We start from the raw sequence: 12,368 nt of genomic DNA on the forward strand, positions 1-12,368 counted from the left end.
TGTGTTCTGCGGTGAAAAATTGCTCTCTGGCTGAACGCAACTTGCGCTCCCTTGAACTCGGGCGGACCTCTCGAGAGAACAGACGGCAGGGGCGGCTGCTTGAAGAAGAGCGCTTGATGTTTCTGGTGTCCCGACGTGAGTCATAGAGACTTCGGCCTACTCTCAAACCTACGGGCACCTATGGAGAGGCTCTCTGCCACAGTTACTGCTTCTCTCTGCCCATGTAAGAATTCACATTATGGATCTTGAAAGTCTAATCATGTCACCCAACGTCACTTTTAATCCTCTTTTTGGTTTAAATGCTTGTGGAAGCTAAACTGAATTTGCCAACGTGCTTGTAGCGGAAATTGTCCCCCTTAGTCAGATTTCAGGGGTGAGGTTTGAACTCGGAGCTCATTAAATGGAGCCGAATTGCTGAGATGGATCAAAGCCGCTTATTTCTGCGGCCATTGATGTCGTCTCCAGACGCAAGAGCCTCCTTGAGTTTTTTCCAACAAGATCACGCAGCAGGAATTCAAAGCAAGTCTTTCTTAATTATCGCGCTTAGCCGAACGGTCAAGAACACTCCTCTCTCTGCTCGTCTCTCCCTTGCCCCCCCGCCTGCGTTCTCCCCGCCGTACGTGTTTGCTAAACGCTTGTATAATGTTACCGTGGAGTGGCCCATGAATTTATGTTCTTGTTGCGAGAATGATCTGGAACTTGATGCTGGATTGGGTTATGGTTTTATGTGGCATGGAGCTATTTATTTATTTAATGTAATGATTATTAACAAATTTTCTCTAATAGTTTAGACCAAAGTATATTTTTTAATGATTCACAACAACCCCAATTTACGATCAAATAAGTCATTAATCATGTGAATGTCTACTCTCCAACAAAACGCCCTTGCTCTTGACTCAGTAGGCGTGGCAAAAGGTGCTATTGCTCATCAAACTTGAGAAGATTGTTTCTGTGTGGTTTATATTTCAGACTGTCGCCTTGCAGAAATTCCGTGCCTTAACACGTCTGTCGCAGTCTTTTTTTCAAAAACAGAGGAATCTGACCATCCATCTTCACGAGTCTTTGAATTTCTGATTGCGAGAGGAGAAAACCCTTTTTTTTCTGAATGGAAAAGCTTATTTTATCACAATTTTTAAATTGAAAAGACTTTCTCCTTAACTATATAGTAATGTATGTATATTTCACAATAGCATTGTATTGCCTTATTATATTAGGACATTTTCCTGCACTAATACGCACACGAACTCAACAACGGGTGTCCGTTTACCTCCAGGACATTAATAGACCGTGAACTTGTCACCGGTCACCTGTTTGCTGTGCTGTGGCCAGTTGAACGAATGCCGTGGTGCCGCAGAAGGGAATGGGCGCGGGGTGGGGTAGAGGACCCGCGGGCAGGGCCCACACGTGCCCCCATACCGTTCCCGCCAGCCATGCCAATTCCGCTCAGCCTTTTCATTCTCGCTGGACAACCTTCTCTGTTACACGCTTTCACTCTCTGTCCTTTACCCTCGCACGCATTCGCCCCTTTTTTTCCGTCAACGTGGAGGGCCGCGTGCTAAATGGTCTCGTAGGAGCTTTGTGCTAATGAAGCTTTTGTTCTCTGAAACTTGGGCAGAGGGAGAGAGAAAAACTGCTCGAACCACCCAAGCAAGTCTTTTTCTCTTTGATGCCACCTGGTCTGGGATGTCATTATTGGCTGCGCCTTTGTGGTCGCCATAGAAACGGGGGCCATGGCCAGACTAACTGACCTCCTCCGCCTTTTTCAAATGTGGATTCGGCTTGATGGAGCAGGGCTTCATGGAGACGAGCACCACGGAGGTAACAACTTGAGCGATGAACCCGTTTGAACCCTGACCTGCATTTGTTTGCAGTACACCAACTTCTAGGAATGAGGAACAATCTCGTTATGAGCTAAAAAGCAATAACAGTATTCTGTAGTGTCAGTTACCATGTGGATTAACTTCATGAACTATCTCTCATACGTTTAGTTATACGTTTGTAGAAAGTGACTGTACGCTGATGAGGACCATGTTGACTATGCATGGCCACTGGCTAGCATTGGAAATCCTTATCAAATTCAAGCTAAAAGCATCAGTGCTGCAACCGGAATCAGATTTCGTTTTCAGAGCTAGCTAAGGTACTCGTCCTAAAGTAAACTACTACTGAAATTTCACGGATACCGTGAAACAAAAGTCGTCTAGTGGTAGATTCCGATTTCGTTGTTTACTTGTTGCTCTATTACGCAGTCTCCAAGGTTTTGGAATTACTTATGCTAAATAACGTAAAACCTGCAGTACTTGGTACAGTACATTCTGATTTAGATCAGTTCAAGTCCTTTGCCATTGTGTTATGCAATTGTTTGTGTGATGTATGTATATCAATGTGGTAGTGGTAGTAGCCTAGCGGGTAACACACTCGCCTGTGAACCAGGAGACCCAGGTTCAAACCTCACTTACTACCATCGTGTCCCTGAGCAGGACACTTAACCCTGAGTGTCCCTGTAACTACTGACTAAGTCGCTGTGGATAAGGGCGTCTGGTAAATGCTGTAAATTTAAATCAATGTATGGATAGTATAGTGTTCCATAATATAAAATTCTCGTTAATGAATATTACTGCATTTCACTTGTATGTCAGGTTGGTTGGATGGAGGAGTTTAAAGACCTGAGGAGAGGGAATTTTGACCAATCACCACACTGCTGCAGTGTTTCACAATGAAACGGCACACAGTGAAGTGTGTCCTCTGCTTTTAACCGTCACCCTTGGTTAGGAGTGGGCATCCATGACAGGGGCCCGGGGAGCAGTGTGTGGGGACGGTGCTTTGCTCAGTGGCATGTTGGCGGATCGGGACTTGAACCGGCAACCTTCTGATTACGGGGCCGCTTGCTTAGCCACTAGGCCACCACTGCCCCACAGCTTCCTTGTAAACCCTGTCTGTGTTTCACCATGTTTATCCTCACAACTGCCGTTTTGGGCATTCTGTTGGTCACTGTGGTTGCTGGTGTATTGGATTGTCCTCTCTCAAATTCAGTTGGTGCAGGAACTTTGTTCAGCTTGCTAGATGTTTGTCTCCCCCCCGTCCCCGCTGTTTGGGATGGTGGTGATCAACGCAACGCAGATGGCTCCACAAACCCACAGTAGTCAAGCGTTCGCACTCGCCTGGGCCATTAAGATCCAGGATTAAGAGCAATCACGCGCCAAGCCTATTTCCTGCCTTAAATCCCGACAGGACAACTGCTTGCTGTGGCTCGCTGCCCACTTGCCTGGTCTGTCACACACAAGACTGTTACTGCTTAGCCTAGCATCATGGCGCTATGCACAGCTAATCAATGGTAGAACAGTGGATGAAGATGCTGTGGATCATCCTAGAGTTTTGGGATACTACATTTCCCACAAGTCATTGCACCATAATTTAGAGGTTAGCAGCTGTTAGCGAGGGCCTCATCCTCCTGCTTGGCCAGCTGCAGTCGTTACAGACCACGTACGGCTCCTCGAGCGCCAGAGTGACGTATCTCCACCGCGTGGAACGCTGGGGTCTGTCCACCTCTTTGGTGAAGGCCCAGGGGCGTGTGTTGCGCCAGACACACGTTGCATGTCCATCGACAGTTCAGGAAATTCGAGCGTGTTTTGGTGGAGATCCCTCGTGGAAATCATTCATTCCGTATCCATTTTCAGTCTATTTTGGGTAATTTTAAGGCTGTTTGGGAAAACCTTGTTCGACATGAATGTTTGAAAAGTAAATGAGTAAGTAGAGCTACACGGGTTTGATTTAAAATAAGACATTTTTTAAATAAGTATCCAGTTGACTGGTCGACCTTCAGTGTAAAGATTGTATTGTAATTAGGGCTGCAACTAATTTTCGATTAGTCATAAACTAGTCAGATTCTAAACTGTACATACAGGCAAGAGCAATGGTCTGAAAGCAGAATTGCGAACTGCCTAGCGGTTAAGGAAGCAGCCGGTGACATAATCAGAAGGTTGCCGGTTCGAATCCCGGTGATGGTCAAATACAGAGGACACGTTTCGTTGTGTCATTGTGTGCTGCACTGCAGTTTTTCACAATGACAATCGCTTCACTGTCACTTTCATTCGGTCTAAAACCAACTTCATTCAGTGATCATTTTAGTGATCTTTTTTTTTTTTCCTCATTATTGCTGTTTGTCAACTCTGCTGTATTTGTAATGGAGGATTTAGATTTTTTCCCCCCACCCATTAAACTAGATGTCTATTATTGCAGTTTTTGTTTCTGTGTTCTATCTGTAAAGTGTAAAGTGAAGTGATTGTCACATGTGATACACAGCAGCACAGCACACGGTGCACACAGTGAAATTTGTGCTTTGCTCAGTGGCACCTTGGCGGGTCGGGATTAGAACCGGCAACCTTCTGATTACGGGGCCGCTTCCTTAACCACTAGGCCACCACTGCCCTGTGATTCTTAGGCCACCACTGCCATGTGATCTGATCCATCCTTCTGTTTAGTTACACATTAAAGTATGGTCAGGGTCCGGCGATGGAGGACAGAAAAATGTACCTGTGGGCATGTCTGGTGCGACCGCTATAAGGGCGGTTTAGTAGTAAATTTAGTTAATTAATCCAGGTTGAAAAAAAGCATACTATTAAACATTTAATAAACACCACAGTACAATGTCATTCATCCAATTCTAATGAAGCGGGCACGGTCAAGACGCGACCCATGATGCCAAAGTGCCAAGCATTTTAAATATCTGTGCTCGTTGAAGGAGGCGCTGGGTCCGCAGTGCCTGGCACGGACCTGCGGTGTCACGCGGCAGGGCAGGTGTTTTCAAGGTTTCACTTCAACAATCATTCGCAGGGTAATAGAGGATAAAAGCACACGTGTGGTGTTTTCAACCCACGTTTCAGACGTATAAAATCAGGAAGTAAAACTCAGAGGTGAAATTAATAGGTCAACTTTAAGCTTCTTCACAGCCATACCTTTCAAGGAAGAATTATGATTTTTGACACGTGGAACGCTTGTTGCCTTGATGCTGAGCAATATTGGGGTTTATGGGATGATGTGGTAAAGAGCTCACCATAGAAGTTTAGGATATGAGGAAAAAAAAGAATCTAATTTCTTATGCATCTTAGCCTAAGGGATGTCTATTGGATCCCAATATGTTGGGATGACACACGTGTACCAAGTTTGGTTCCCCTCGTCGGTGCTTCAAATGGAATGGAACTCCTTGACGACATCCTGCCCAAAGTTGCACGTGGTTTTAATGAAAGTGACCATTTGGTGGTGCTGTACATAACTGCTAATAGTGTGACCAGGGCATCACCCTGAATGTTCCTGTGAAATTTGAGGGTGTTTGATGAGGATGAGTGTGCAAGATTGGTAAAAGGCCTCAAAATGTCAACCCTCCAATAATAATAATAATCCTTACAGATACAGTAGGGGGGTAGGCTGGCTCCCGTCACCTCGTTCCGAGTTTAAAATGAAGTCCTTGGTTATGCTCATGGGGACCGTGGCATATTGTTGCTGCTAATACACAGCGGGTTTTGTGGTGTCCTTTCTGTGCCTGTTTTAAAATCCGAACTAAGTAAATAAAGGCACTTCCTCCGTCTGCTTTCATCTTTTTGTCACGTGAAACGCGATTGTGTCAAAGTCCTGTCCCCGGGCAAGTCGATTGCTGTGGAAATGGACACGAATGGCGGCCTTTAGGGTTCGAGAGGGAGGGCTTTGCTTTTCAGGCCGGAAGAAGATACGAAGGATGGCAGATGAGTGAAGTGGGGCTGCGTTGATGGGGGAGGAAGAAGCGCTTCGCTGGCTGGCTGTGGTTGTATGAGATCATCGTCTGCAGCACTGCAGTCATTTTTTTTTTTTTTCTCCTCCCGGTCTTTCTGGTCTCCGTCCATAATCGACCTTTTTTTGCCTCCTCTTTATAAATAAGCATTTCGGGGGCCCGCACAAAGTAAAAGACGGTTTGCGATTTTGGCTGCTGCACCCCCGTATGAATTGGATGAGATCATTTGTTTTCAGGTCCCCGGGTTGTTGGTCCACCGAGAGTATCAGTATGCGGTGGGTTGAGATGTTCACTCTGTTGTCTACTGCAGCTGTGTGTGTGTGTGTGTGTGTGTGTGTGTGTGTGTGTGTGCGCCCTACTTGTACAGTGGTCTTAAAATATGAATGATCTGGTGCTGTGTCTGCATTATGATATCATGATATACATGACGTTTTTATGAAAGGGTTATTAAACAGTGGCTGACTTGCTGCTGTTTTAATAATACTTCTTGCATAAATTAAGACAAAACTGTAAACACGTTATGAAAATGTTCATATGATTTCTGCCTTTTCTACAGCATGAGCAGTCTTTATAAATCCAATGGTTTATAAAAAATAAGAACATGACCTGTTTTATGGGCCGTGACTGTGGACGCAGTCTTCCACGTTTTTCTTATTGTTGTGGCCACGCTTTAAAAGAGGAAATCCAGAAGGATGTAACAGAGGGAGAACCAACGAGGAGCGACAGAAGCCGGAGAACCGAAATAGAACGATAGATCGCGCGGCAGAGGGTGACGAGGGTGTGACCCGCACCCTCCCTCTCTCTCTCTCTCTCTCGCTCGCCCGCTCTCGCGCTTTCTCCTTGCACTCGTTCATTCCTGAAATGGAGAGCGCAGCAGCGGGGAGAGCAGCGCGGCTCCACGGGGACCGGGCTAAAATTAGCCCCGGGCAGGAACAGAGAATGGCGGGGGTATGATAACGAAGCGGCGGCGAGGCCCCGGCGCGGAGTTACTTCTGGGCCCGCTCTGGCCAGATACCGAGGATTCGTTCGTCTTGACACCATCGCTCCCGGTTACGAGTCTGCTTCCTTCCACGCCGGCCACCACTACGCCCTGACGTTAATCACAAAAGGCTTTAATTACGGAAAGGACAGCGTTAGTTTGAGTGATTGAGGAAAGATGCACATTTTAAAATGTAGGGCCCTATTTTTCAGTACAGACCTACACGCTAAGCATGGCGCGTGTTCGTGAGCTGCTCCTTTTCTGCATCCTGAAGGAAATAAACAAACTACCTTTTTTTTTTATTGTAATTATTTCTGTCACACAGAACGTGATGTTTTTTAGAAACTGTCTGAAGTAGGAGGAGCTTGATGATTGACAGCTCCGATGCACGCTACTACTGGGTGATTCTGGCTGATTTCGACTCATAAAAGATTGTGTCTCTCTCTTGTTTTATGACTGTATTTTCATATGTGGTGGCATATATTTTCAAGATGTGACTGTAACTTGGTGAGGTTCTATATGGTGGTAGTAGCCTAGTGGGTAACTAGGCTACTACCCAGGTTCAAACCCACTTACTACCATCGTGTCCCTGAGCAAGACACTTAACCCTTAGTGTCTCCAGGGGGGGACTGTCCCTGTAACTACTGACTGTAAGTTGCTCTGGATAAGGGCGTCTGGTAAATGCCGTAAATGTAAAATCTATATGGAAAGTATGTGTATAAAATGCAAACAACAATGAAAGTTTTTGACGTGATTGCAATACATTGTGATACACACGTAAAGCGTATCCAAATATGTCCAATCATCGGTCTCGGTTGAATCCTTCACATCCTTGCATTGCAAAAAGAGGTGACACTGACAGTCTCTGCATTACTTTTCATAGGTTGTGTTGGAGGGCCCGTTTCCTCCTTGAAGCCACCGGAGTGTGTGTGTGTGTGTGTGTGTGTGTGTGTGTGTGTGTGTGTGTGTTTAAGAGGATAACTTTGCCCCAGGGTTAACCCAGATGTCCATCTTCCTCGAACCTTTGCATGGTCAAGTGGGTTTCTCTTCCACCATCTTATCATACTCATAGGTATGTGGATGTTTGTGATTTGCCTAAATCTGGCAACCAAAGCCTGTGTGCATTTTCTCTTTTAATTCCATTTAAACTGGACCCACACATGAAGCCAGTCCTGTATGTTTTAAATATTGGATTTTCAGGCTATGGTGTTGTTGACACTGAAGCATTGAAGTGTTATTTCTTTTCCGAGTCTGTGTGTTATCTCACCGGGGTGTTCTCTCTCTGTGTGTGTGTGTGTGTGTGTGTGTGTTTGCGCGCACTGCAGGGGTCACATGAAGTGATGGTGTATAACAACTCCAGATGTGTTTGAGTTGGTGACAGCCAATCAGAGGCCACCGTGCTCTATAGAAAGGGCACATATGTTCTGAATGACATCCGTGGAATATATATATATATAGAAGAGCAGGAATGCTCAGCATTTTGAGCATGCGACAGAAGTCAACCTTTAGCTGTGTGTAGTGGGACTTGTGGGTCCCGTATGATCCTAGAGTGTGTGTCTGTGAGAGGGCCTGTACTGGATTGTTCTTCATTGATAGTTTACGTTTATTAATATCTAACAGAGTTACCTTGGCAGGACCATTAATAGACTTTTGTGCAATTTGTTTGTCAAAATACTGCAGAATTAACAACGTGTGTGTGTGTGCGCGCGTGTGTGTATACCAGTTGAGTTAAAAATAAAAAGACAAACTTTTGATAATCAGTGCTGCGGTCGGGGGGAAGCAGGATGTGTTTGCATGCTAGATAATTGTGTGTGTGTGTGTGTGTGTGTGTGTGTGTGTAAAACAGCTGCTGTTTGCCCGTCCTCTCCTCTCTCAGCTGTCTCCGGTGGTGACGGACGGTCATACAGCTGGCCTCGCTGTGTCACTCTTCCCCCCCTCCTTGACTCCTTTTCCTTCCCTCCCTCCATTCCGTTCCTTCCTCTGACAGTCTGGCTTCATCCATGTCTTTTGTCTTTTACTTCTGCTTCGTATATAAAACTTTACAGCTTCATGACGTTCGAACTCGAGTCAGAAGAACAGGCCTGTCCAGGTCTAAGTCAGCTTGGGAAGATGTGGCTTGTTGAGTGCTCCATTGTTCGAGTTTTTCCGCTTTCTCGGTGCTCCAGTTTCCAACGCTGCTCAGAAGTCACGTGGCACTGCATGCAATGCCTAGACATATCGAGAAACATAAAAAAAGTCTAATCGCCCCCGTGCTTGAAAGAAAAGTGGACTGTCAGTGAGGATAGACTGAGTCAGTTCTGGACTCATCACGCTTATCTGGCAGCAAGGCCCACAACGTGTCACATGTCGCAGTGAATGGAGTCCTCTTTGACATCGACCAGTGAGTCACCCTGGCAATACAATGCAGGGTGACCTTCCACAACCTTCCGCGAACGCACAACTGCACTCAACGTGTCTTGAGGTGGCCCTGACTCATGTATAAAAGGGGCTTCATAGAATGGGGGGTCTCATATAGGAACTGTGTGTGTTGTGTGTCAGGAATTGGCATTTTTCCAGACTTGTATTCATTTGTATGGAAATGCACATGCATATAATAATGATGGGTTTACATTAATCCATCCACTTGGATAGGCAATCGTGTGTGTGTGTGTGTGTGTGTGTGTGTGTGTGTGTGTTATATACTTGGCCAATAAACCAGACTCAGATATTCAGGATGAACATTTTAGGTCTTTAAAAATATATCCCACGGTGGTCGGTCTCTATGAGGAGGACATCATGGCCGCCTCTGTCGCTACTGAGATAAAGTGTGGTTGACTGAGGTCATTGTCTGTAAATTTCACGCCCCACACTCTCAGTTTCAGGCCTGTTGGAGACGTTGCCTGTCTCAGCAGCCAGTTCCGGAGGGATGCTGTGTGTGTGTGTGTGTGTGTTATTGAGAGATTTCATTAGCCTTGGTGCTTGGGACGTGTGAGGCCTTTTGAAGGGGAAATGGCCTTGCCTATTGTTATTATTGTTATTACATGTTGGTCCAATGGAGAGAGGGGAATAGCTAGCGGCCGTGGGTGGGTAGACGGGTGAGAGGGGGAGAGAGTGGCGAGTTTAATGGGAGCTTGTTGATAAAATAATGGAAGGATATCGAAGGGTTTCATGGGAACCTTTGGACTAAAAAGCTCCAGCCCCTCCCCTCCCAGGGTTCTCATTCACGTCAGCGCATTGTTCTTCTCCCGAGGTCCGGAAAATCATCACCGCTGTTTTTGTTCATCGCCCACTGGAACCTTATTTGAGACACAAATAAAAACAGATTTTTGGATTAAACTACTGTGTAAAGCACCTTTTTATGTAACAAGATCCCTGAATTTAAAAATCAGTATTGTCTTTGTTCAGGAAGTTCAGAATGAAATGCACATTTGTGGACATGCCACTCTCACAGTAGCCTATTGTGTTGTATAGTTTAGTCTGCTAACATGTGGCTAGTGCGTCCATTGGTCCATGATCACCGTCTACCGGCCAATCAGAATCAACAACACATTCAGACCACGACTGCACGCATCGTTCGCTAAGTGTGTGTATGTATCATGTTTTCCTGTAATACTTCACATGATGTTTTCAAATACAAGAGTTCACCCGTGTGGACTGTTCGACTTTTTTTTTTTTTTTTTTTTGTAATGCCGCTGCTCTAAAATCACCAAGCATAGTCATTGTGATATAATCGATTACGTTCTGTACTGCACCGATTCAGAATGGTCCACATCTGTATCGCGGTGTGACACCCCTACTGCAGCGAGGGTATCCCAGTCCTCCAACAGGTGACGTCACTCTCATAGTCTCTGTTGCTGTGAAATGATCTCAGTAAACTGTGTGGCGTTGGGGTCCAAAAAGAAAGCGAGAGAGCGAAAAATGAAAAATGGACCGGCCGAAAACAAATGAATGTCATCCCATCCCTTAATTTTCATCGCCATGGAGACGCAGATCGCTCCCCCGGCTCTCGTATTGATCCCGCTGAAATGATGCGGGGCACCAGGCCTCGCCGTTAATGTGTAATGAGCCACGTTCCCATGCTGACCTCAGGTCTGATGATCTCCTCCCCTCCTCCTGTCCTTGCAGGCTTCCGCCGCAATGAAGACATGAAGGCCACCGAGGTGCTGCCCATCCTCAAGGAGAAAGTGGCCTTCTTATCAGGTGAGGTGTGAGCGTTCACGTACATGTTCAGATAACTACACATTTAAGACTAAATGCATATTTAGAATCAAATTAACAACAGACTCTTTCTTATATTCAATGGAGAAACAGTCCATTGCCTATATTTGAAATCTGTGTTCACATTAAGTTTGTGTTTTCTTTATTTTCGTGACCATTTACGTTGGTAGATTCTCACTGAAGGCCTCAAAACTATGAATGAACACATGTGGAGTTCTGTACTTAACAAAAAAAGGTGAAATAAGTGAAAACATGTTTTATATTCTAGTTTCTTTGCTCTGGTTACTGCTTTGCACACTCTTGGCATTCTCTCGATGAGCTTCAAGAGGTCGTCACCTGAAATGCTTCTCCAACAGTCTTGAAGGAGTTCCCAGAGGTGTTTAGCACTTGTTGGTCCAGCTCACCCCAAACCATCTGGATTGGGTTCAGGTCCGGTGACTGTGGAGGTCAGGTCTCCACTTTCTGTTAAGTACAGAACTCCACATGTGTTCATTCATAGTTTTGATGCCTTCAGTGAGACTCTACCAACGTAAATGGTCATGAAGATAAAGAAAACACGTTGAATGAGAAGGTGCGTCCAAACTTTTGGCCTGTACTGTACATATTTATGGCATTTACTAGACGTCCTTATCCAGAGCGACTTACAATCAGTAGTTACAGGGACAGTCCCCCCCCTGGAGACACTTCGGGTCAAGTATCTTGCTCAGGAACACAATGCTAGTAAGTGGGGTTTGAACCTGTGACTTTGTGTCTGGTTCATAGGTGAGTACGTTAGCAACGAGGCTACTACCGCCCAGACCTTTAGATTTTCCTGCACAGTTTTGCAGCATGTTTGCATTGCGGCGAGTGTTGCATATGTTTTCAACAGATCAGAATATCACCTACAAACACAGGATGCTTATAGAAAAGTGCTGCTTGTAGAAAAGGTTTTTTTACTTGATTAGTGGCACCAGCAAAAAGATTCCTGAATTTTATTTTTCAAAAAACCCGACCCCCAGCATTACCCAGTAAGGTTGCAGCAATTAAATGGTCTTGCTTTTCTCTTCTTTATTTCTTTGCCTGGCTTAAAAATAGAGCTATTATGTAGGGTGGGTTAAAATTACTTTAATTCAGCCACATTTCACTGTTAGTTTTTCTTTGGCTGTGGCATAAAATTCACATTGCGATATAAATTTAACCATAGACTGCACACACATAATTTGATATGTTATTCTTTCACGATTAAATTTACTTGTGTCCAAAGCAAAGACATTGCAGCAGTTTTTTTTTACAGATACATCAACATCTAGCATAACCGTATACCAGATGAAACGATATCTGGGCAATCCTACTGAAAGTGGACTGTCTGTTGCACCCGTAAGGCCAGTGGAATAGCAGGTATTTGTATGATGCGAGTGTCTTCAGGATTTTCTGTATTCAGCCGTGGAGTTT

At 45.1% G+C, this 12,368-nt stretch overlaps 1 protein-coding gene across 1 annotated transcript in view; it reads left to right on the plus strand.

Moving 5' to 3' along the window:
* Positions 1-12,368, plus strand: part of trioa (trio Rho guanine nucleotide exchange factor a) — a 76,963-nt gene that overhangs the window by 19,532 nt on the left and 45,063 nt on the right. Inside the window, 1 exon segment of the mRNA XM_028963149.1 lies at positions 10,845-10,919. Within this exon segment, the coding sequence (XP_028818982.1) occupies positions 10,845-10,919 (75 nt within the window).

Source organism: Denticeps clupeoides, chromosome 20 (genome assembly GCF_900700375.1).
Source record: "Denticeps clupeoides chromosome 20, fDenClu1.1, whole genome shotgun sequence".
NCBI classification, from domain to species: domain Eukaryota; kingdom Metazoa; phylum Chordata; class Actinopteri; order Clupeiformes; family Denticipitidae; genus Denticeps; species Denticeps clupeoides.